This window comes from Ascaphus truei, chromosome 2, assembly GCF_040206685.1.
Source record: "Ascaphus truei isolate aAscTru1 chromosome 2, aAscTru1.hap1, whole genome shotgun sequence".
Classification (NCBI taxonomy): Eukaryota; Metazoa; Chordata; class Amphibia; order Anura; family Ascaphidae; genus Ascaphus; species Ascaphus truei.
The window spans coordinates 201209444-201236317 of NC_134484.1; the positions used below are offsets into that span (position 1 = coordinate 201209444).

The 26874-nt window shown below is 41.5% G+C and overlaps 1 protein-coding gene across 4 annotated transcripts in view; it reads right to left on the reverse strand.

Annotated features, from left to right (window-relative positions):
- GMDS (GDP-mannose 4,6-dehydratase) overlaps nucleotides 1–26874 on the reverse strand; it is a 327410-nt gene that overhangs the window by 39599 nt on the left and 260937 nt on the right. For 3 of the 4 annotated variants that reach the window (XM_075585821.1, XM_075585820.1, XM_075585819.1), the window contains 2 exons: nucleotides 23065–23257; nucleotides 21237–21341 (listed from right to left, as the gene is read on the reverse strand). In XM_075585821.1, coding sequence (XP_075441936.1) covers nucleotides 21237–21341; nucleotides 23065–23257 — 298 coding nt within the window. Of the gene's footprint in view, nucleotides 1–9403; nucleotides 9608–21236; nucleotides 21342–23064; nucleotides 23258–26874 lie in introns of those variants that run through there. The other variant, XM_075585822.1, reaches the window with a different exon arrangement.

The window sequence follows — 26874 nt, forward strand, 5'->3', positions numbered from 1 at the left end:
GCTATCCACTATACCAGGGGTCGGCAACCTGCAGCTGCCGAGCCGTATGCGGCTCTTCAGCACCTATAGGGGTCTCTCCTCACTGTGCTGGGTTGCCACTCCCAAGCTGCTCTCTCTCACTGTGCTGCTCTTGACTGCGGAAATGAAAATGAAAATCTAACTTGTGAGCACATTCACATCTAGGAGAAACTACATTTTGACACCCCCTAGCTCAAACCAATGAAGAATGAGGTTAGCAAAATAAAAATAAAACATATTAAAGTCGTGAGTGGAGTTTCTCAGTGATCGGTACTGGGACCCCTGCTTTTTAACTTGTTTATTAATGACCTTGAGGTTGGGATCGAGAGCAAAGTCTCCATCTTTGCTGATAATACTAAATTGTGTAAGGTAATAGAATCAGAGCAGGATGTAATTTCTCTTCAGAAGGACTTGGAGAGACTGGAAACGTGGGCAGGTAAATGGCAGATGAGGTTTAATACAGATAAATGTAAGGTTATGCATTTGGGATGCAAGAATAAAAAGGCGACTTACAAATTAAATGGGGATAAATTGGGGGAATCCTTGATGGAGAAGGATTTAGGAGTGCTTGTAGACAGCAGGCTTAGCAATAGTGCCCAAAGTCATGCAGTAGCTGCAAAGGCAAACAATATCTTATCTTGCATCAAACGGGCAATGGATGGAAGGGAAGTAAACATAATTATGTCCCTTTACAAAGCATTAGTAAGACCACACCTTGAATATGGAGTACAATTATGGGCACCAATCCTAAGAAAAGACATTATGGAACTAGAGAGAGTGCAGAGAAGAGCCACCAAATTAATAAAGGGGATGGTCCATCTAAGTTATGAGGAGAGGCTAGCTAAATTAGATTTATTTACATTAGAAAAGAGGCGTCTAAGAGGGGATATGATAACTATATACAAATATATTCAGGGACAATACAAGGAGCTTTCAAAAGAACTATTCATCCCACGGGCAGTACAAAGGACTCGGGTCCATCCCTTAAGGTTGGAGGAAAGGAGATTTCACCAGCAACAAATAAAAAGGTTCTTTACAGTAAGGGCAGCTAAAATGTGGAATTCATTACCCATGGAGACTGTGATGGCAGATACAATACATTTGTTAAAAAAAAGGTTGGCCATCTTTTTAGATGGGAAAGGTATACAGGGATATACCAAATAAGTATACATGGGAAGGATGTTGATCCAGGGATTAATCCGATTGCCAATTCTTGGAGTCAGGAAGTAATTTATTTTTCCCCTTATGAGATATCAATGGATGATATGACACTGGTTTTTTTTCTTTGCCTGGATCAATAAGTAAGTATAGATATAGGATAAAGTATCTGTTGTCTAAATTTAGCATAGGTTGAACTTGATGGACCTATGTCTTTTTTCAACCTCATCTACTATGTGTATATATATATAACATAATACTTAAAATACTGAATGTCTCCTCCCTACTCTAACAAACGTGCCACGTTTCCTTGTTTACCTTCCTAGGACTGGGATGGGTCACACCTTTGCACAAGGCTCTCAAATGTGGCCCCTCTGTGTGTGCGTGAGTGTCATTCGCAGGCAAGCTGGACATGATCACTCCCATATGCGGACCTCTTCTTGATGTCACTCCTTCCCTACCCTGTGTGCAGCATCCTCAACATATATTTATCAGTATGGACTGATCGAATTAAATCAGAAAATGTGCTGCAGCAACGTGTAGAAGAGAGGACTGCAACTATAGTACCTGAAAGATTATTGGGGAGGGGGGAGGGCTTCTTCTAGCAGTGGATCGACAAGTGCTACAGATGGTGTGTGTGTATATATATATCATCAAGGTTGAAACATGTCTGTGAGTGGGTTAACTGACTTTGCATCTCCCAAGTCCTTGCTTAAAAGCTGTGTTTAAAGCAGCATGCATTGACTAAGGGTTGCTCATGTAATGTGAGCATGAGATAAAAAGTGGCACTGTGTGCTCATTTGCATATCATTTCCCAGAATCCCTTGCTGCAGTGGAAGTGCTGTTTGCTGGGTGATAATGGTGAAAGACAGGGTTGCAGACCTGTCTAAGACATGCAAATGAATATACAGGAATATTTACAGTTGCTATATATATATATATATATATATATATTTATGCTGTTCATATATGTATATATGTATGTATGTATATATTTTTATGTATATATATATATATATATATATAGATAGATAGATAGATAGATATATACAGTGTTCGACAAACCTATACATTTGCACACCCCGGGCGAGTGGATTTAACATCGTGGCAAGCTCCTATTGGCCCAAGCAGCACACGTGTGGTAATAGGTGGCGAGTAGATTTTTTTGTTCAGCGAGTAGATTTTTTTGTGATTTGTCGACCACTGTATATATATATAAAATATATACATAAAAATATATACATACATACACATACATACATATATACATATATGAACAGCAGTGCCAGAACTCCTAAGCAGTGCAAACGCGAGGTGTAAGGAATATGTATGGTGTCCAATATTTAGTCCAGTAAAACAAACAAAAAGGGAAGCGCAATATATTTTTCCCTTTTTGTTTGTTTTACTGTCCATACCTTAGCAAGGTTTCGGGTACCTTGCATTGGAAGCTGCATATTTGTTTGGGTTTTTTGGTCCCATATGCCATTTCTGTTATTTGAGCTAGAGCCAACCCCTTCCACTCCTGAATGGTTCATGTCACACCACCAATTGTTGGTTTAAAGTGTACATATATATAAGGTTTAATTTATATTTACAAGGTTTAATTCATTTTACCTTTTTAAACATGTTTTTATTTATCTATTAATTTATTTTTTTTGCCAGTGAGTGCTTCATGAATTAATCCAGCAGTGCGCAAACTGGGGGGCGCGCCCCCCTGGGGGGGCGCAAGATTGTTTAGGGGGGGCGCAGGAAGCAGCGGCGATTTTGCCAGGAGCAGAGGGAAAAAAGCCGTCTGCAGCTGCAATTTTTCTTTTGGCCATTAGGTGGCGCTGTGCTGCGCTGTGCTACAGTACACAGCAGCATCTCGTTGCTTCCTGCTTCCTGCGTGTGTGACATGGGGAGAGGGGGTGAGTGAGACTGGGACATGGGGGGGGGGGTGAGACTGGGACATGGGGGGGGGGGTGAGTGAGACTGGGACATGGGGGGGGGGGTGAGTGAGACTGGGACATGGGGGGGGGGTGAGTGAGACTGGGACATGGGGGGGGGGGGTGAGTGAGACTGGGACATGGGGGGGGGTGAGTGAGACTGGGACATGGGGGGGGGTGAGTGAGACTGGGACATGGGGGGGGTGAGTGAGACTGGGACATGGGGGGGGGGGTGAGTGAGACTGGGACATGGGGGGGGGGTGAGTGAGACTGGGACATGGGGGGGGGGTGAGACTGGGACATGGGGGGGGGGTGAGTGAGACTGGGACATGGGGGGGGGTGAGTGAGACTGGGACATGGGGGGGGGGTGAGTGAGACTGGGACATGGGGGGGGGGGTGAGTGAGACTGGGACATGGGGGGTGAGTGAGACTGGGACATGGGGGGGGGGTGAGTGAGACTGGGACATGGGGGGGGTGAGACTGGGACATGGGGGGGGTGAGACTGGGACATGGGGGGGGTGAGACTGGGACATGGGGGGGTGAGACTGGGACATGGGGGAGTGAGACTGGGACATGGGGGAGTGAGACTGGGACATGGGGGAGTGAGACTGGGACATGGGGGGGTGAGACTGGGACATGGGGGGGAGTGAGACTGGCACATGGGGGGGGAGTGAGACTGGCACATGGGGGGGGAGTGAGACTGGCACATGGGGGGGGAGTGAGACTGGCACATGGGGGGGGAGTGAGACTGGGACATGGGGGGGGAGTGAGACTGGGACATGGGGGGGGGGGACTGGGACATGTGGGGGGAGTGAGACTGGGACATGGGGGGGGAGTGAGACTGGGACATGGGGGGGGAGTGAGACTGGGACATGGGGGGGTGGGAGAGTGAGACTGGGACATGGGGGAGTGAGTGTGAGACTGGGACATGGGGGAGTGAGTGTGAGACTGAGGCATGGGGAGGGTGTGAGTGACATGAGGGGGGTGAGAGTGTGAGATGGGGAGGGGGGTGAGAGTGAGTGTGACATGGGGAGGGGGGGTGAAAGAGCTACATGGGGATGGGGATGAGAGAGACATTGGTGGGAGGGAGGGAGACACTGGCAGGAGGGAGAGAGACACACAATGGCTGGAGGGAGAGTGTGAGAGAGACACCGGGTGGAGGGAGAAACAATAGCTGGTTGGAGAGTGCAAGAGAGACACTGGGGGGAGGGAGAGGCAATGGCTGGAAGGAGAGTGAGAGACAATGGAGGGAGGGGGACACTAGGGGGAGGGAGAAAGAAAGAGAGACACACAGGGGGAGGGAAAGAGAGTGGGGGGAGACACTGAGGGGAGGGATAGAGAGGGACTGGAGGAGGAGTGAGAAATACAGGGAGTTGGAGAGACTGGAAGAGGAGTGTGAGACTGGAAGAGGGGAGAGAGTGAGAGACAATGCGGGGAGGGAGAGAGTGAGAGACAATGGGGGGAGGGAGAAAGAGACACACACTGGGGGGAGGGAAAGAGAGTGGGGGGGGGAGGGGGAGACACTGAGGGGAGGAATAGAGAGGGACTGGAGGGGGAGTGAGAAATACAGGGAGAGACTGGAAGAGGTTAGAGAGGTCCTGAGGTGTTCTAATGTGGCGGGAAGAGAGAGATTAATAATACAGCAGAAATGGGAACGCTATTAGACAAATATTATAATATTTATTTTTAAGTTATGTAATTTGTGCTATAAATACTTTTTTTGTAGACGCGTGGCGGGGGCGTTACAAAGCTGGTTCGCCCTCAATGGCTGAACCAGCTCACGTGCGCTGACGTCATGTGATTTTGATTACATCAGGCAGGGGGGCCCGAGAAATTTCATGGATGAAAAGGGGGGCTCGGCATAAAAAGTTTGCTCACCCCTGAATTAATCGACAGGCGCACGTATTTCTTTTTCTTTGTTTGTTCAATATTTAGTCCAGCACACTCGTCTTAGTGAAGATGGTGAAATATATTTATTTGGGTGAGATAAATGTTTCAGTGCCCATTCGATGAGGATCTGGGGGGGTTGAGTACAGACTGGATGGGGCTCTTTAGCAGGTGAGGGTAGGGTAGATGAGACTCTTGGAGAGATGAGACTTTTGGAGAGGTGAAAGCAAGGTGGATGAGGTTATTGGGTGTGTGAATGCAGGGTGGATGCTACTCTGGAGCCACGTGAGGGTAGTGGATAGAGTCCTGGAACCAGGGTATGGTGGGGGAGATTTATTTTTAATAAAAATTACCAGGATGTAATACATTGAGAGGTACCTCTCATTTATAAGTATGCCCTGGGCACAGAGTTATGATGACAAATACATGGTTACAACTACATAGTTACATGAAGTGAACAGGGTTATACATTATACTGTATGCAAGACATTGCATGCACAGTTAAAGATAATATACCAGTATGTTATAGGCTTACTGCTGCGGCCGAGTTTATTCGAGCATTTGCCCGTTCTCGGCCGCAGCAGTAACCTAGCGCGCGCCAGAGGGTGCCGGGCGCGCGCCGAAGACACGGAGGAGCACCCTCCGATCGGGGCTTTCTCCCTCCCGCTGCCGGGTCTGCCGGGTCCCCCGGAACCCCCTGCCGCCGTCCCCCACATCGCGGGACACCAGGGCTCCCTCGGGGAGCCCTGGACGCGCGTGCAGGGGGCGCAGGCACCCGATGACGCGTGACCGCGCGCACGCCGAGGGAGTGCGGCTAGCATGCCGGGGCATCCCCAGGCTTGCAGAGCTAGCCGCACTCAAATAAAATGTGCCGCCTCTGTATGTAACAGTTACAGAACAGATTAAAATGTGAGACAGCTTTAGTTTTGAAAGAATTTAGACTTGTGGCAGCTTTGAGAGTCTCAGGTAGACTGTTCCAGTTGTGAGGTGCACGGTAAGAGAATGAGGAACGGCCAGATACTTTGTTGAACCTTGGGACCATGAACAGTCTTTTGGAGTCAAATCTCAGATAAGTGCTGCATGTGGTAGGGTGAGGAGCTTGTTTAGATACGTGGGTAGCTTGCCCAGAAAGTATTTGAAGGCAGGAAAGATGAATTTTGTGCGTTGACTCAAGTGATAACCAATCCAGTTCTTTGCGCATTTGAGATGGAAAACTAGCATCAGAAAAAAAACCATGCTGTATGCATGATTTTGAATTTGTACTATGTTAGTAACAGTGGGGTGCTGCATGTCATTTTGAGCTGTTTTGCATTGCAGCCTGCTGCAGCGCAAAACACAGTTCACACACATACACTGTTCCTGGCTTTCGTGCAGCAAGCGCAGACTCTTATATTATTAAATCCGCTCCTCCCCTCGTTCTTAGAACAGGTGTATTGCATCCCGCCCTGATCCCGCGGAACCCTGATGAAGTGCGCATGCACACGAAACGCGTTGGATTATACTCTTCGAGCCACCTTACCAACACCCGCAGGCTGTATGCTACATCGGTCACATCAGTGAAAGGAAGACCTGCCCCCAAACACACACCCACGAACGGCTCAACTGGGAAGTGTAACAGCGCGGAAGCTGCTTTAAACCCAGCCCGACGCTACAGGTGGACGAGTTATACCTCACGGCCAAACCTCCCGCACCATTAACTTTCGATTTGTTGTGAGTAGGATTTTGGTTTTAGCCCTACCGGACCAGCTGCCTGCTGTTGTGTCTCAACTTTATTTTATTATTTATAGTGTATTAAAAGTAGCTCTTTTCATTTAATCAGCCTTGCTTGTATTTGTCTTTGTTGTTGGTCCAGTGTTGTTTTGTATGTCTTCATGGTAGCAGTCTGCACCATGGTTCATTTGTCGTTTGTTTAGTGTTGTATTGTATGTCCTTCATGATATCAGATTGCACTATGATTTCTCTTTTTTCTTGACTTACATATCACGTCTCATCTGGCTGTGGTGACAACATTGGAAGCAAAAGACTTGAAGTGGATCAGTGTACTCCGGTCCAATTGGATCCCCAAACAGACTATCTTTGGATAATTTTATGCGCCGGTTTGTATTTTGTTTTTTGGTGTCTATGACCGACTTTGTTGTTGGGTCGGTAATTCCTGGCAGCCTTGCCTTAATATAAGGTATTTAAGTATTATCACATATTATTTAGTTCTTATCGCTTTTTATCACCAATTCTGTTTTTTTATACCGCCCTGCGCCTCTGAGAAAGAAAACCCTGCTCAACAGTGATTATTGATTAATACTAGCAGCTACAGCCGGCAATTGAAAAGTCGCGCTGCTGCTGTGTTGCCTTAGCGAATGTCTACTCTGCCTATGCCTAGGGCCAGTCTTGCAGCCAACCCCCGTCTTCTTAATCACAAGGCTTAGCCATGTATACTAAGCCGTCAAAAACATGTATGTACTAGTAGTCTACTTCTCACACAGACATCTGGTTCCCTCATCATGTAGCTTATTGAACTTGAAATTATGTTTTCTCTGGATTAGTAATGAAAACTGTTGTTGTGTGGAGATTATTTTCCTTTTCAATTAGTTTTGCTTGTACAGAACTTTTACAGACCCAGCCATAGGCAGAGAAGCAGAGATGTTATACAACTTGCATTTTGTCCTTCACTGCCGGAGGTGCCTGGTGCCTGGAACACATTGCTCTGTAATGTATCCCTGGCCTCAAGAGCAGTGAAGAGTTAAACAAGTTGCTATTTATGTACGAGCCATGATGCGTTTTTTACACTCTGCCGCTAAATCACAGGGGGCTCTTTTCTATTGAAAAGTACCATTTCTATTGTATGTTCAGGACTGCCTTTTAAAAAAAATAAAAAATAAACATAGAGCTCAAGGTGTTCACTATTTTCAGCACCTCACAAAAGAATTTATGGTCCTATTAAGTACCCTGGTTTATAACACCCTTGGATTTAATTTTACTTCGAGTGCATATTATTTAATGATTGAATCTTTCAAATAATGTATTATTAACTCTAATGGGAGATTGGCCTAGCTGCCAATCATGTTCATTAGTATGACCATGCAAATAAAAGAATCAGCGTGTTTCCCAGCATAGAACTGAGAGAAGAAAAAGAACATTTAGCAACTGCTGCTATAGTGTGTGTGTGTGTGTGTGTGTGTATATATATATATAAATATATATATATATATATATATATATATATACACACATACTATAGATCTAGATAGATAGATCAAGATAGATAGATCTAGATAGATATATATATATATATATATATATATATATATATATATATATATACACACACAGTACACAGTTTACACTAGGTATCAGACATTTACTACTAATCTTAAGCATTTTCAGGAATTGAAAATGTCCTCCCACCAGCAGGAATCTGCCACCAACCCAAACAGTTGCAGTGACCTATGAAGTCCCCATTGTTGATGGGCTCACTGGCTACAATGCATCAGTGGTCATTTTGAAAGCACGTGTAACCCCGCCTCATCAATAAGAAAACTTGTAGGAAACCAGGCCCGTCCCCAGTGCAACTATGTTATACCACCTGATTAATCCCCCCCCAAATGGTGGTTTGGTGCGTTAAACATGACTTCAGCACACAGTAATCCATTGTGTAAATGGGAAATTTGATTTCTGCTTTTTATTTAACAAGAAAATTACCGGATTTCATTGTTCCCTCTTGATTGGACGATGTGTAAAAATTGTGCAAACATCACATGAATAAACAAAAATATAGAAATCATTTTGCAGTATTGGCTTGTGGGAACTACAGTATACTAATAAGGGGGCTGTTCTTTTAATTGTAGGAATTACAATGCACATTTTCACACAGAAACCCATACCACTGTATTCATTTAAACAGTTTTTTTTCCCCAAACTTTCTAAAACAGCATTTTAGTTTGCAATTTGGTTCTCTTCCTCAAACTCTGCAATCTCGCATTCCTGCAGTGAATTGCCACAAGATATTATTTTTGCAGTGATCTTTTAGCATATATAATTCTTAATGAATACAGTGAAAACTGTTGATTAGTATAGTATCACTTTGCATCTGCTAGGAAAAACTTGCAGTTTAAGTCTGCTTATAAGACATAACACAAGGCACCAAAGAAATATCATCTATTGTACATTTTTTTTTTTCATGTAGCACGACAAATAATATAAATATAAATTACATTTTTAATGAAATAATACACTACACAACAATAGTCAACATTCTTCATACTGCTGATGACTGGGATAAAGCTGAACATCGATTGCTCTTATATATCTGCAAACAAACAGTTTTTAGAACAACTCATTTTGGAAATATTCCAATTACTTCTAGTTATTCAATTTTTAAAAGATTCTTATTTAAAGCTTAGAAAAGTGTCATAAAAGTCTCACATGGAACATCAGAAATTGGCTCCATTTGGATTTTTCCCCAATTCAAAACTAGTGCCAAACGGTGACGCTATAAGTGCTGTATATCAGTCTTCTTGTCCCAGTCGCTTATCGCTGTGTCAAAATAATGGAATGTGCTTGTACAAACAGTCTTCTCACAGTTGGCCTTTTCATTTGTTCTCACTTGACTTCTCCACTGATTTCTGTAGAATGTTAATAAATGAAACTCCATTTACAGTACGAATATGTACTGTGTCTGTACATGAGATATACCGTACACGCTCAATTACTTTAATCTTCTATATTTATAACCCATTCAAATGATAATAAATGTAACAGAGCCAAGTACTGTATCTAGAATTTTCTCTTTCCCACAAATGTCAACATAAGCTTTAACAAGAAATCCACGTTGACCATTTTAAACCAGTGAATCAGATTCGTATTCTCTTCCACAGTATCACTAAAGGCCCTCAGTTTCCGCCAAACGGCACATCCGACGTTTTATAATACATTCCAATGGGAAGTTTTCAACGCTAAAATGCCTTATCCGATACTCATATCTGACATGATGCCACGCTGACAAGTTCAAACAATCGTCCAAAGGCGCAGTTTAGCAGAATCGCCCAGCTCAGTCTGTGTGATCTTTTTCTGGTATATTTTTTTACTCATAACCATGTCTGCCAAAAGCAAAAATGGCAGTGATGTTTCTGCTCAAAAACACAATAGAAAGCCTGTAACTTTGGAGACAACGTTAAACATTATAAGGCGCTCAAAGAAAGAAGAGTCCAATACAGAAATTGACCTATCATTGGATATTCCCCATACAACAATTATAACAATTCTTAAAGACAGGGCCAGAAGATTGGAGCAGGTTAAGGGCTCAGCTTCAACGCAAGCAAAAACAATAATGCAAAGTGGTGGACTTATTGGACTGAGTGTCGTGTCCCTATAAATGTAATTATAATTCAAGCCAAGGCTTTGAATTCAAGCCAAGGCTTTGAGGTTTTTTGAGCACCGTATGCAGCAGCATGGAGAAGGGTCCATGGATGAAACATTCACTGCAAATAAAGACTGGTTTATGTGTTTTAAAGACAAGACAAACTTGCATAACATTAAAGTGACTGGGGAAGCTGCTAGAACTGATGAGGAGGCAGTTAAAAATGCCCCTGCTAAATTAGCAAAAATTATAGAGGATGGTGGCTATTGCGCTCGTCAACGTAGAGACCGGGCTCTACTGGAAGAAAATGCCCAGAAGAACCTACATTGCAAAAGAGGAAACATCTATGCCTGGTTTTAAAGCTGCCAAGGATGGGCTTACTTTTTTGGTTGGAAACAATGCTGAAGGTGATTTAAAATGAAACCCTTTGCTTGTTTACCACGCAGAAAAGCTTAGGGTATTTAACGGTTATGCAATAACCACACTTCCAGTGATTTGGAAGTCCAAGCATAAGGCATGGGTAATAGGGAGCCTTTTTGAGGACTGGTTCCAACACCGTTTTGTTCCTGCTGTGGAATTATATTGCAAGAAGAATAATGTTGCTTTTACAGCATTGCTCCTCCTGGACAATGCTCCTGGCTATCCCATTTTCCTGGATGACTTGCATCCAAACATTATGTTCATGCCCCCCCCCCCCCAACACCACCTCATTGATCCAGCCTATGGACCAGCAGGTTATTGCTTCCTTCAAGGACTAATATCTTAGGCACACTTTTTCCCAGGCTGTCAGAGCACCTGATGAGGATTGAGGTCTGTGGCGGTAGGGGTAGCCAGGCTATGCAATAAAGGTTAAGCCTATCTGGTTACCCCTGAAAACCGTGGGTACCTGTCAGCTACATAGCACCATAAGCCATGTATCATAACATATCATAACATGTGAGAGTCAAAGTGTCCCCTGCTTTTCCCCTTTTCATGTTTCCCTTGCCCAAGACTCATGAAACTTTCTGAGTGTGAGTTTTAGGTGGGATATTTGGGTAAAAATGCAAATGTTTTTGTTGCAGGAGTTAGGGGGCCAAAGTTACTGGTAGTCCCCTAATTCTCCCCGGCTAGCAGGTTTTGCCGGTACGCGGGTTGAATTACACCGGAGCTACCCAGTGTCCCCCAGACTCCTGGTTTTCGAGCCCTGATATCCCTGATCCATTCCATGCACAGGTATGGGTCTCCCCAAGCCATATCATGTATTAAACTATGTTTTATTATGTTTGGTGCATTTCCTATAAAATGTCTGTTCAGTCAGCCTGGGCATCCACCTTGGTGCGGGGAAATCTGGATAGACATCGGAGTTCCGAGGAGGGGGGATGTCCAAAGGTGACAAAACAGTTTGGAGAGGAAGGGCGATTGTTCAGGTCCGGAGAACAAACGGCACCCTGTGAGACACCTTATTAGTCTGCCAGACCTGGTGGAGCCTGCCCAGAGGGTGGCAATGAGTTAGCCGGAGGAGATACAGCTCGTAGGCACCACTCCCATTGGCTAATTCGTATTTCCCGACCAACCAGCTTTTCGAGCCGCCTTGGCACGCCTCCTCCTCTGACGTCAGCCAAAGGAAAAGCCCCTAAGCCTATTGGCTAGTGAGAGAGAATTCCAGCGCTCCGATTGGCTGCTCCCCCTACTTCCATGCTGAGGATAGCTCAGTGAAAGGTATGTAAGGAGATGCCCCAGTCAGAGAACCAGGCGATCTTGTGGTTTGAGTCGATGAAACGTGGGCGGGCTTTTCAAAGTTGCTATGTTACGAATAGCAGAGCAACCGGCTTCATTTTTGGAGCTAAGAAAGCCTGCCCTGCAGAGACTAAGTCAGACGTGAGGTCCAAGTTCTCATTTTAGAACGTAGCGGTCGAGGCTAGGATCTTTAGCCAAATAGGTGGACCAGGACGCCCACTATTATCTCACTATACCTCAGGCACTAATAACATAGATTGTAAGCTCTATGCGTCAGGGACTCCTGCCTGCAAAAATTCAATGGTGAGTGCAATAAAAGAAAAAACTATTATTATCAAAGGGGCAGGTAAAAACAATGTTTTAAACCCAGTGTACAGTAGATGGCTTCCTTCGAGATTCAGTAATCTTGTTTCTATCTTGTGAAAAACTAAAATGTATGCTTCTTGTTGGGAAAACTGGGCACCAGCCTATCAGTTACTTATGTCTATCTGTTTGACTAATGACGGTGCCATAAATCACTTTTTGAACAAATCTAAGCTAACAATGTTGAGGACTATACAATATATTTTACGGATTAGGTAATTTGCCAACCATTATTTAAATAATGCAGATTCTGATAAAAAAAAACCCTACCAACCATTAACATTGATAACTGAGCTGTATCCGTAAGCATGCCTGGGAAAAGAAGTTCTAGATCTGCACGCACTCTGTGCAGCTGCAGGGCTATTCCTTTCCCTTAAGGAACAGATTCTCTGCATGTGAATGTACGTGGTTATTTATGCACCAAGCACAGGCATTGCACCTACCAGTTTTACAACAACGGATCTGGCTGGGGAAAAACGCAGAATACGTTTACAAACTTTTTATAACCTCTCCGTCCGCGCTTCTGAGCATGGCATGGGAGAGGTCAGCCAGACAGGCAAAGGAAATCTTTACACTGATGTCATCAGTACCTTACCCTGGGAATATTGTTGCACATGTAATGAACATGGAGCCTGGGAATCTGGAAATATGATAAGGACTCAAAGTCTGTCCCTTTTAGGCATAATGTGTAAAAAAAAAAACAAAAAAAAAACTATTCCACGTAGTGCAACAAAACATATTGGTTATAAAATATATACGGTACTTAAAAAAAAAAAAAAAAAGAAGATTCCTAGACTTCCCAAGATAACATAACCTGGCAATGAAAAGTAAGCTTTGGTGGGTTGAAAGCTAAAGATGTAATTAGATGTGCCTGTTGTTAACACAAGTAATGCATATTAAAGGTGTACATTAGTTATGGTATAAATAAGTCAAATATCTTCTGTTCATTGTACAAAGCAAGTCAATCTGAAGCACTGGCAGATGGAGAAAGTTGAAACTCGATATTTAATACAATCATATTAAATGCAGTAACAGACATGATTTTATTCTGTTAATGGCCCCATGTCCCCAGACAGGTTTCATGATGCAGTGTTGTCACTTTCTCAGAGGGTTAACCCATGCATGCCCAATCAACTTATATATATCCTATTTCATTAAATAAAAAAGTGCAACCAATCTATAAGTAGCAAAAGTGCCTACTTTCTTTATTCCATTAATACAAAAAGAGCAACATATTTATCATGTCATGAACATTTTAAGATACACATGTATGAATAAATACGCACAATTCCTTAAAAGCCGAGCCATCACATAAGAAAAATACCCTAGTGAAAATCTAATTTTAAAGAATGATTCATATTGCACCTATTCTTCATACTGTAGTTTTTGGCCTTATTAACCTAAAGATCCAAAAGCCTCACATATTAATAACAAACAATTACTACCTTGTTGATTCTTTGTAATAAACTTTATGACGGTGGCTTTTTAAACTTCTTTTTCTCATGATATATTTCATCAAGATATCTTGGGAGAGGAAATACTGTAGTGTATTCCCCTTCTTGAAGGTTGTGTCAAAGCTTACTTCAGAGTATGTACGACTACACGGTGACTGAGCATAAGTAAGGTCGGCTAATCTTTTCAAGATATATTTAGATCTCTCAGTTATGACATGAGCTCAGATGCTTCACTCAGTCACTTTTTGACTCTTGCGTTGCCGTTATGACTGGACTCTATTTCATTACACACTACACTGGATAAGTTGTTCTTTTCTTTCTTGGTTCAATATTTTATCCTTCTCTGTGTGCTTTATTAGTAATTTGCTGGCAATTGGTGCTCTTCCCAAATTTTTGATGTTAAGACCAAAAGGCAAGGTTTTGCCGTTTTTATTTTTTTTTTACTAATTGCGCCCTTCTGCTTCATGGTTTGTGCCCATCTGCATCGATAGATTGCTTGATATATTGTGGGGCATGTACTGTTTTTATGTTTATATTCTTGTAATGGTTTTCTTACTTGGGTTTTATTTCTATTTTATGACATGATGGAACACCTTACGTCACTGGGTTCTCCCAGTGTTGTCCGAGTGGCCCTTTGCTCCTCAGCAACAGAATTGCGGGGTTTGCAGCCTTTCTCTGGGATTGGCGTCTTGAGGGTGGGTGTATATTGCACTGTCATGTCCCAGCACAGTATCTTGACCAAGTTTCGAGTTTGGACCGAAATATCGATCCTGTGTGAATACATTTTGTATTTTTTTTGTACCAAAACCACTGGAGTTCCATTGTAGCATGTTTTCTGATATGTACAAGTTTTCCTGCTGGTGGACTTGACTCAATGTGCACCCGTGGTAGCTTAGCTACAGTACTGTGAGTGCTCCTTATCCTAGACATTTAAGTGACTAAGATAATACAGCAGATTTATTAAATACTAACGGAAAGTAGCCAGCGTTGCTCAGGAATTCAAAGAAACCAAAAAATACTGAGATTTATAACCTTTTTTTAGTTTCTTAATGAACAAAAAGGTATGAATTTTTATTCGAATGCGGTTGGGTAAACTATATTGTAGTTTTTTTTCCATCAGGCACAAAAGCATACACATTTTTTCCAGTTCCCACTCTGTAGCATCCAACAAAGTTGAGCAATGTGTAAAACGTGGATTTTCTAAATCCGGTCCAGATACTTTAAGTGCCCGTCCTTGAGATGTATCAATTGACATTGCACATGCAAGCTTCACTGGTGGAAAATGAAGTCGTTTGAATTCGCAAAAGGAATGTTGGTTGGGGTGAGTGGGATTCTTGGTATGAATATGTCTTCTCCCTTAGCACAGCCTGTTAAAATAGCGGCTTCGATGACATTAGGCAAAAGATTTTTCACTATTAATCAAGCTCCATTACTTAGTCTTGGAGCATCTCTTTTCGCAGAAGCATGATAGGTGAGCAAATTTTAAGCAACAAGTTATGTGGCGGCATCCCAGATGGTTCGATTGAGTGAAGAAACTCAGTGGGATATTGAACTTCTTCATTTATATCCATGACTATGTCAATTGACTTGTATGTTCTAGCTTCTGCAGACAATTTTTCTTGCATTTGTCTGTTGATTTCATTGACACAACTGGTGTTGGAGGAAGGATTGAACATTCACCAAGTTATTTGTATTTTTTTTTTAATTCATTTGTAAGTTTGGAAAAACTTTGTCTTTTAATAAATCATCAATAGACATTATAAATATATAGTATTTTTGACAAAATCAGGCACTCACAGGACTTTAAATTCAAGTGAAATACGGATTTATTTGCAGATCAACGTTTCGGCCTTAATTCAAGCCTTTTTCAAGATAACAAGAGCAACAAATAAATACCCCTCCGTGAACGCCCACAAACACTAGAAAAAGAGTACGCCAGATGTAATGCCCACTCGCAGCTGCCTAGTTGCTAGGTATAGGTTATTTGGTGATTGGTGCTTCACAAGTATGTTCTCAATTTATGAATACAATATATTCAGAGTATAGTTCCAATGTCCAGAATGACTGTAAAATTACAGAAGTCGCCCTAGGGAGATTTGGGGACCTAGTGGTGCCCACCTGGCTACCACAAGAAGTTGGTCCCCTGGTAAGGGCAGCCAACGTTTCGGTCCCCACAGAGGGACATTTCTCTGGGCGGTGCCCAGTGCATTCTTTTAAGGGACAAGCATCTGCTTCTTTTGGGAAAGCGTGAGTTCAAACTACTATACAACTGACGCACATATATACACACACACACACACACATAATCCACAAGAGGCCAGTCAGCACACTGTAATGAAGCAAAAAAGCAGATGCTAGTCCCATAGAGAAACACACAGCATATGAACCAATCCAAAGACCAGTAAAGAGACAGCAAACTGCACGGGGTTAATCCAAAAAAAAAACCTGTATTCAAAACATAGACACACGTAAGCCGACGTTTCGGTCCCACATGGAGACCTTCCTCAGGGCTGTGCAACCAACAAGTGATAGTGACCATACATATATACCCCCACCCATGATGCACCACAACAAAAAGAACCAATCACCAACATGCAATCAAGAATGGCATTCAACATAGCTGTGCTCTGAGGCACATCCCCCAATACCTGTAAGGCGATTGGTCATCTGCAACCACGAACAGGGAGCAGGCAATCCTGTAATCAAAATAGCCCACAATGATACTCATGCCCCGCACACCAGTGTCAGTCTGACAGCGCGCCGCATGTCAGGCATGAAAAGTAGAACTACAAACGCTGGAGGCCGGAGCACCAATCAGGATCAGGCTCCGCGCACCACATTAGCGCACGGAGGCCACGCATAGTGTCCCTGGCAACGTAGGACGCCGGCAAGCAGCCTGCGCAGTCTTAAACTCTGCAACTGACAGCGACACCCATCATCCAAACACTGACTCAGGGCAGAGAGAGGGCAGACAGCAATTGGCTCATCATATACTAAAAACAGAGCCCTTTAAGGAGATAACACAGGGTATCAGAGCACAATCTATAGAAGAAACCAAACCTGCAAAAAACAAACAAGGGAAGTGTGGGTGTGCAGAGGATGTGAAACAATGGAGAGCTAGTGACATATACACATAAAGCATAATACATAAAGCAGGCTGCTTGCCGGCGTCCTACGTTGCCAGGGACACTATGCGTGGCCTCCGCGCGCTAATGTGGTGCGCGGAGCCTGATCGGCGCTCCGGCCTACAGCGTTTGTAGTTCTACTTTTCATGCCTGACATGCGGCGCGCTGTCAGACTGACACTGGTGTGCGGGGCATGAGTATCATTGTGGGCTATTTTGATTACAGGATTGCCTGCTCCCTGTTCGTGGTTGCAGATGACCAATCACCTTACAGGTATTGGGGGATGTGCCTCAGAGCACAGCTATGTTGAATGCCGTTCTTCATTGCATGTTGGTGATTGGTTCTTTTTGTTGTGGTGCATCATGGGTGGGGGTATATATGTATGGTCACTATCACTTGTTGGTTGCACGGCCCTGAGGAAGGCCTCCATGTGGGACCGAAACGTCGGCTTACGTGTGTCTATGTTTTGAATACAGGTTTTTTTTTTTATTAACCCTGTGCAGTTTGCTGTCTCTTTACTGGTCTTTGGATTGGTTCGTATGATTGAGATATATATCTATATATATATATATATATAAATAATGCAAATATAACTGTATGCTCATCTGCATGTCTTAGGCAGGTCTGCAACCCCGCCTTTCCCCATTATCACCCAGCATACAGCACTTCCACTGCAGCAAGGGATTCTGGGAAATGACATGCAAATGAGCACACAGTGTCACTTTTTGCCTCAATAACCATTTAGGGAACCATGTTAAAAATGGTTATTGACGCAAAAAGTGACACTGTGTGCTCATTTGCATGTCATTTTCCAGAATCCCTTGCTGCAGTGGAAGTGCTGTATGCTGGGTGATAATGGGGAAAGGCGGGGTTGCAGACCTGTCTAAGACATGCAGATGAGCATACAGTTATATTTGCATATTTGCTTTCCTGTGGAGGGTTTTTGTCACTTTTTTTACTCACCATAACTTAACTCAGTATTATGTTTTATATATATAGATATATATCTATATATCTATATATAGATATATATCTATATATATATAGATATATCTATATATATAGATATATATAGATATCTATAGACAGTGTTCGACAAACCTATACATTTGCTCGCCCCGGGCGAGTGGATTTAACCTCCGGGCGAGTAAATATTGGCCCAAGCAGCACACGTTTGATACTAGGTGGCGAGTAGATTTTTTTTTGTGTGGCGAGTAGATTTTTTGGTGATTTGTCAACCACTGTATATAGATATCTATATATATACACACACTAGTGAAGTGATAGTGACCATACATATATACCCCCACCCATTATGCGCCACAACAAAAAGAACCAATCACCAACATGCAATCAAGAACGGCATTCACATACACACACACACACACATATATATATACACACACACACACACACACACACATACATACACACACACACACACACACTATTTACTCCAATTATCCAATCAAAGTATATGTTTGGCATAGTAATGTTACTTCTTTCAGATTCTCAGATTTGATAGCTCTAAATTTTGAGTTCAGTCTGGCTTTGTGTATTTGTATTCATTGTACATTGTATCCTGATACATTATGTTGCGGAGCCTTCTGTTATATGCTACCATAAATGGTCTTGCTAATCTCCTAGTTGCCGTTCTTTAAATGGATACATCTGACTACAACATTTTGCAACCCACTTACCTCTGACTGCAGTTTGCAGCCCCCGGTCACATGGGCCAATAGGAAGCTGCACCGTATGACGTCACAGCTTCCTATTGGCCCGCAGGGCCTGGGGACTTTGAAAAGCAGACATATAGGGAACCCTGGAGTGGCTACTGGCACCCCCTTCTTAGTTAAGTATCTCTAAAAGAAGGGGGCCCCTGGAGCTGAAATTAATAGGGTTCAGCTCTTGAAACCCTATTTCTTGAGAAAAAAAAACATCTGTGAGTGCCAGATTTCTTCACAAAGATTATTTCACCTGTTTCAGCAGCACCTATGCAAGTTATACCAGCTGGAAGTGCGTGTGCGTATACACACACATTTATACAGGAACCCATATCAGAAAAAGATAGCATTATCTGTTATAACTTACAAAACACATTATGTTGGATGTAATGATCAGCTGCAGGCAAGACGTGAACTGTAAAAAGTATGTATATGAAATTATCTAATTTGAGTTAGTTTTATGGGAATTAAAACAGTACATTAAACCAAGATTTCCAAAGTGCATAAAAATATTAATATGTACAATTAACAGCATTTTTTTTCTCTCACACAGATCTATACGGAGTTTAAAGACACCATGAAAATACATGTATTTCCCTTTGCGTTCCTTTCTCATTCAGACAACGTAATAACTTGTTATTTGAAGGCTTACATTTTTTATTTACTTCTAATTAATGTAGCATAAAATGTAATCTGGCAGATTGTATTTCACCGTGTTCTGAAGGATGATAAAAATCCTATGTGGTTTGCTTTGTTTCCCACACTTTAGCTACTCCTGCTGTTGGAATGCACAGACATACTGTACCCTTTCTTCCTTCATTGGCCAATACATACTTGCCTCAGCCAGTTTCTCATCTTATGGGTCAAAGTGATGAGGGTGTGTCATTACAGCACAGGCCGGTTGTGAAATAGAGGGCAGTCGGCATTATATAAGAGAAGATTTAAGCAACCTTGGTGTGATAGAGGACAAGTATTCATTGTTTGGAGAACCAGTAAAGGGGGAAAGACTGGTTACCTGAACACTAGAGCAATTGTTTTCTAATAATCGCTTGATGCTGGCACCTAGGACTTCCTGATGCGAAGCGTCTTGACATATTTCATGGAATAAGTAATGGTCCGCAGTATTGAGTTGAGTATTTTGACATAGAATTGAAGAACCAATCCATGAATAGCAACCATTATATGTTATTTCTAAACTGGCGATTATCTCATTTTTGCTGTAAGAAGTCCACAATCTACAAATTGTTCCTTCTTTAACACTAACATTTATCAGCTTCTCCCCTCTTTGTCTGTGACGTCTTACTTTTTATTAGTACATTATGTCTTCTATTTTAACAGTTAAAGATTGGTCCTTTCTTCTGATATGACACAATGGACTAAACCACCCACCTGTTTTCTCTCTCCTGTGTACGATTCCCAAACGCTTATTTCCTGTGTGCCATCCAACCTTCCCATCAGGTTTCTTTAACTTTGCTCCTCACATTTTGCCTCCACATACTTGTTCCATTTGCTCCCTTATCTTTATTACATACCCACTACCATCCTCATAATGCTAACACACAGCACATTATTTCTCTCTCTTCACCTTTGCTTCACGCGCATATTCTCCTGATATTCCTCCACATACTGTATGCTTGAATGGCTTGTTATTAACCCAATCAAAATAAAAGTAAGCTTTTATACTTTATCTCCCTTATTAATAATCATAATAATACTACAACCCGCTATATGTCAATGTCTTCCATATGCTGGTTCCACTCACTCTAGTCATATAACAGCAGGGAATTCGGGTTCAACATCAAAGTTCTCCCCTTCTTTCCCCCAAGCAGAACTCCAACTCTGCTTCTTCTGTACTCTTCTAACTTCTCATATTTGTGCTCAATTTGCTCCACTGCCTACATTTTTTTCCAACATCTTTCCACTGATATTTCCTTCCATCTCTTCATATTGACTGTGCCCTCTTTTTTTTTTTAAATCACACTCCCAAACTCCTGCACAATTTTGTTGCATTTTTAATTTCGCGGTTGTGTTTCCGTGAACATTGATTTTTAGGTTCAGTTTGACTCATTCCTGGTTTGGTTCAGTTCTAATTTTTATCTCCTAATATTTGTAACTATTGTCATACTTAGCTGAGCTTTCAGAAATCTCCCCCCACCCCCCAGTAACTTTAAAAACTAGAATGCTATCGGATACAAGTTAAAAAAAAAACAAGAATAGAGTTAACTAGCCATTCAAAGTGAGAGTTAGTTGAAGCAACCCACCTGTACCTTAAATTTTGGACCTACTTACCGCTCATTACCTTCTTGCTATTCTGTTTCTATGTTATGGAAAGCCTTAGTGTACGTCTCTTTCTAGGCTACTATACATTGTTTCTCTTTCACGTAAATATAATTTGTAGGTGCCATACCAAATGTGTAAAGAAATAATAATTACAAAGAAAAATCAAACAGACCGAGGCACATTTTGACAAACCCCCCTTTCAATAGGATGTAGATTTAGTAAAGTTTCCTAACCTCTTCTTGGACTCTCGTGATTGAAGAGGATACCATTGACGGCAAACAGGTTGTAGGCTTCCCTGAAGTTCACCACTATCCAGTAAGCATAGAGTTTGGCTGCTCCTGCAGACAAAATAAATAAATCATTAAAATCCATGTTAATATCCTACTGTACTTAACAAAACACAATCGGGTGCAGAAAATAGATTATAGATTGTTATGCAATTACAATTTTTTTCTCCAGTTATAGGAGTGGTCACATTAATTCTACAGGAACAATGCTTTTTAAAGACCAGTTGAGTCACAAAGTAATGAATACAAAGAACCTAAATGTACAACATCAACACTGTGTTGCTTATTATAGCTTTGATATTAAATTGCAAATACTACAATTCCCCCACTCCTGGGCAGAAGGATACGCTGGGGCCGAGTTGGCTTGACTCCTGCAGTCATTGGGCTCAAGACACAAGTCTCAACTGCCCACCCTTCTTGGTGGTCCTGGGGACACTTCTGCATCCTCTTCTCTGTCCCTTGTGCTCCAATCTTGTTTTCTTAGATTATAAACAGTTGTACAGAGCTATTTATTTTTTCCTATGGTTTACTTTTATGATTGGTGCATTTGTGGAGTAATTGAGTGCTCTTTATTTTAAATGCATGAATAGATCCATTACATTTTCTTTCCCTGACATTAACCAGCCCTAAGGCCACAGCACCAAGTCGCTTGTATTTAGAAATGTGTACTAGGTCTCCCTAACCGCAGCTCTAAAGTATATTTGTTCTATATTATTTTAAAGCACTAGTACCCTTCACTAAGAAGGTTTCATTTGGCTTTTTTGATATGTAAAAAAACATATATCTCATTGGTTAATAAAAAGTGAGAAAGAATAAAGAAAAAATGTTAATGCCATGTGTAATCTTGTAGGAACCTGTAAAATCTCAGAAAAAAATATATTCTTTGTCAGTCTGAGTAGCAATAACATCCTTGACATTAAAAAGTTATGGTGGGTAAAGAAAAGTGACAAAAACCCTCCATCATACAGTGTACAGTAAATAAAAAATACCACTTGTGGTGCATTTGCATGTCTTTCCCCATTATCTCTTAGCAAACATATTTAATGTTGCAGCCAGGAATTCTGGGTAATGACATGCAAATAAGCTCAGTGTGTCACTCTGTACTTCTCATCAATTTTAACATGGGCCCCTATAAGCTCATGTCTGCCGCACTACACAGTTTATCAGCACAGCCTGGGTTAAAGAAGTACATACCAGTAAATCACTCACAGACAGCGGGTTTGACCTTTTGGGTCTCATCAGTGTGAGGTTGGTTGCTGGCTATGTAACGTGAAGCTGGTCCGTGGGTGTAACCAGACATTAAAAAAGTTGTGGTGAGTTAAAAAAAAAAAAAAAAAAAAAAAAGGGACAAAAATGCTCCACTGTACAGTGTACAGTAAATAACATATACCACTTGAGCATTTGCATATCAAAGACAGGTATGCAACCCTGTCTTTACCCATTATCGCATAGCAAATTGTGCTAACACTGCAGCCAGGGATTCTGGGTAATGACATGCAACTGAGCACAGTGTGTGTCTGTCACTCTTTACCGCTCATTCATTTTTACATGGACCCTTATGAGCTTATGCCTGCTGCATTAAACAGCTAACAACATTCTTAAAATATTGAAGGCCATAGCTATTTTGTAAAAACTTTAATGAATACTGAAGTCAGAATCCTTATGTGTTTCAAGGCCGCACAGTCACTTAAACTACAGTTAGTATGTTGTACTGTGGGCCTCGGGTATCATACACAGTCGCCCTATTAATCAGATTGAGCCACTGTACACTCACCATATGGTGACCTAGGATAGAAGGGGGTTGTTTCCTTCTGGGGGATTTCCTGAACCTTCCCGTACAGTTCACTTGTTGAAGCTTGGTAAAACTTTACGGAGCCAATAAGGCCGCAGGTTTTTACAGCGTCAAGAAGACGTAAAGTGCCAACTCCATCAACATCTGCAGTATACTCTGCCAGGTCAAAGGAGATCTACGTAAAAACAGAAAAGAAAATGACAGCATATTTACTGCAAATTTTTAAACCACCAACACAATTTGTTTATGCTAGATCAGCTAATAAAGCACAGCATAGTTTGTCTTTGTAAAATGCAGAATTTAGTTTATCCTCCAAAAATGACATTTACTTATAAGACTATTGCCCCTGCCAATAACCTTCATTTTCCGTTTGGTACAGAAACACTCACAACCACCTTTACTGTTACCTCCCATATTTCATTTTAAGGCAGTGCCACACCCAATTCTGACAACATTGGACAAACCTGGGAGAAAAGACGCACTTTTAGGCAGTCAGTAATTACACAAGTGCAACATCAATGACCACAGTATGAGTCAATGAATAAGAGGAATGCCTTTACAACACTGACCACATTCATTGGCACTCCAGCAACGATCTTCTCCGCAATTATATTTTGTCTGAAATTGCTAAAACTAATAGCATTCAATATTTCCATTACTAGAGGGCTTCCTGATGGTAAGGTTTTAGTTAGACCTTCTGGTTCAGGTGAGTTTAAAAATAATTGTGTGTACTGTATGTGTGTATGTACTTAAAGCAGCAATTTTCAGAATTCATATCTATTTTTTTTATTTTAGGTGAACCGTGCAAATCTCTTATAACTTATTTCATGCATACATTTCACCCAAGGGGACTCAAAGCGCTTCACAATTACAATATAGCATGTAGCATTATACATTGTACATGCTTTCTCGCTAATCTCGCAAATGGGACTCAAAGCGCTTCACAGTTACAGTATAGTGCGCAGTATGGAGCACATAGGAATTTTTACAGACACTGGCCCTGCACAGTTGAGCTTACAATCTGATTTTGGTGCCTGAGGCACAGGGAAATAAAGTGACTTGTCCGAAGTCACAAGGAGCCCACGCCGGGCATTGAACCAGGTTCCCCTGCTTTAAACTTGGTGTCAAAGCGATCTTACCAATGTAGTTGAATAGCTAGTATAGTATAATCCCCAACAGCCACCTCTTGTTATTTAGGCCTAGTACAAAATTCTTCGGAAAAATAAAAGAAAATGTATAACTAGTAACAAAACAATTTTTTTTAATGAACGGCAGATACAATGTTAATGTTTTTAAACATAATAATGGTATGTACAAACACACTGTCTTATCACTGAGATCTATTATGGACATTGGACAATAAAAGATGCCGGCAAATCATCAATTTCAGATGATAGGCCAGTCACTTAATAATAAACGGCTGTGGTTGATTTGTTTCCAATGCGAATATAACACACAGTTACATGGTATATTTTCATATTTTTCTATGGTATTTTCATCAAGAATATTATATTTCATTATACTGTACAAAGGTGTTTTTGTTCAGTGACAACTGCTTATGTTTAACAATCATTCAATTAATGAATGCATACATCAAGATTTCCAATTGGTTTCCAAATAGTGGTAGCACTAATACTAGTCAATGAAAGGTTGGTAAAATAAAGGGTATTCATTAGCTTTCTCCCTCCCGCCTCCCCCCTCAGATAAAGAGGACGTGTTTAGGTTACAAAGTGATTTGGAAACGAAGAGTTAGCTTAAAAAACTAGGTGCTGTATTCCACTTTTTCAGAATACTCCACTAAATAAACACCATGTGACCATAGCTAAGCGCTAAATGGAGGCTAAGCTAGTCAAGATAAAAAGATAGTATTTGATCTTGCCAATAAAGATAGTATTTGATCTTGCCAATAAAGGTAGTATTTGATCTTGCCAATAAAGATAGTATTTGATCTTGCCAATACCTACCGAGCTCCCTCCAAAAATCCTACTCTCCTGTGAAATCTTTCATGTAGCAAAAGATAAAAAATAATACTGTGGACATGGAGTATGATTGAAGAATAGCAGGGGAAGGAGGAAGGGGTTGGGAAAATACAATACAATATCAAACTTGGTACAGTAGGTATAATGTTATATTTGCCCTAAAGTTAATTTGATGATGGGGACCATTTTTCCCTCTGAACACAAACGAATGCTTAGAGAGGGGGTAAGCAACTCTAGTTCTCAAGAGCCACTAACAGGTCAGGTTTTCAGGACATCCCTGTTCCAGCACAGGTTGCTCAATCAGTGGCTCAGTCGAAGACTGTGCTGAAGCAGGGATATCCTGAAAACCTGATCTGTTGTTGGCCCTTGAGGAATGGAGTTGTCCACGCCTGGCTTAGAGTCACAGTCTAACTCCTTAACACAGGTCTTTTCTCCTGAGTGCAATAAGTATAAGTACCATATATAGTTTACATATTCCTTAAATATAAGCATTGAATCAAACTAAGACTACATACTTCCCTGACCTTATCCTCGGGATAAAGTCCTATGTGTTCTAAGAAATGTTTTCATTTCAGATTTGAAATATTTAGTCAAAAAAGTTGCTTGTAATCTAGATTTACATTACAGAAGTGCAACCGCGGCTCTTTATAGTGTGAGGTTCATTCTGTGCAGCAAGTGGTTCAAAATCTATATAATCATTTTTGAAAAGCAGTCATTAAAACTCAATGAAAAAAAAAGAGGTCCTTAAAAACTCCCTGATAGAAGTGCAATGTGCAAAAACAATGTAGTTTACACAATCAAGTACAAGTACTTAAATCTATTAGTTCTAATATATCTCACGTGACACAGTGAACAACCCAATTTACAATAATAGATGAGGAAAAACTCTTTCACCCCATTTCTTGCTGTCCTCAAGACCTCCCAACAGGGTCAGGTTTTCAGGATATCCCTGCTTCAGAACAGGTGGATCAATCAGTGGCTAAGTGAGTCATGAGGCGTCGTGAGGACCGGCGTTGAGCACCACCGCTTAAGAGTATGTTACAAACGTGCCTTAAAGCTCTTTAAACTATTTGAGCAAGATAGTTTCCAATCTGTGGCACTAGTACAGCGTGATCCTCCTCTTTACAATGCCTTCTAAGCTGCAACAATTAACTCTATCTGTGAAAAACAAGTGAATATGATACGATTCAAGTATGCATGTTGACACACGTATGTATTTTTACACACCTCTCAATAGTTAACCTGGGGCATTTTATGTTCTGTCCATTGCCAATACACGCACGGAAATAATTTCTGACCACAGAATCCAGTGCTAGTTTAGGATTTCATGGTATTGTGACTCTGTTTGAATGATGATATCAACACTTGCATACCTAACTCCCAATGCACAAAATATTACCAATAATTTAAACACATCAACATTTTTCTCACACAGCTGCGTTGTTTTACAGTGGTCAAATTTTGGAGGCAAAGTCCATCAGGGTATGTTCATTGTCATCTTAAAAAGTGCGATATTTATCAAAGACTTCGGACTTCACATTTGAGGCAAAAACACATCACCTGATTTACCATGGAAAGAAACCCCCATGTAAAAAAATATATATATATTTATTTTTTTAAACTGGTGCTATTATACTGAATTGGTATTTCCCCCATTTTGTAACCAGGAGACCTTCAAGAGACCCGGAGGACTCTAAGGCCTCGGATATAGTACAGGTGCGCGACGGAGCGCATGACGTCACGCGCGCCTGTACTAGAAGTAATCCATGGCCTGTAGGATTGTGTGACTGCGGGTGAGGGCGTGCCCGTGACA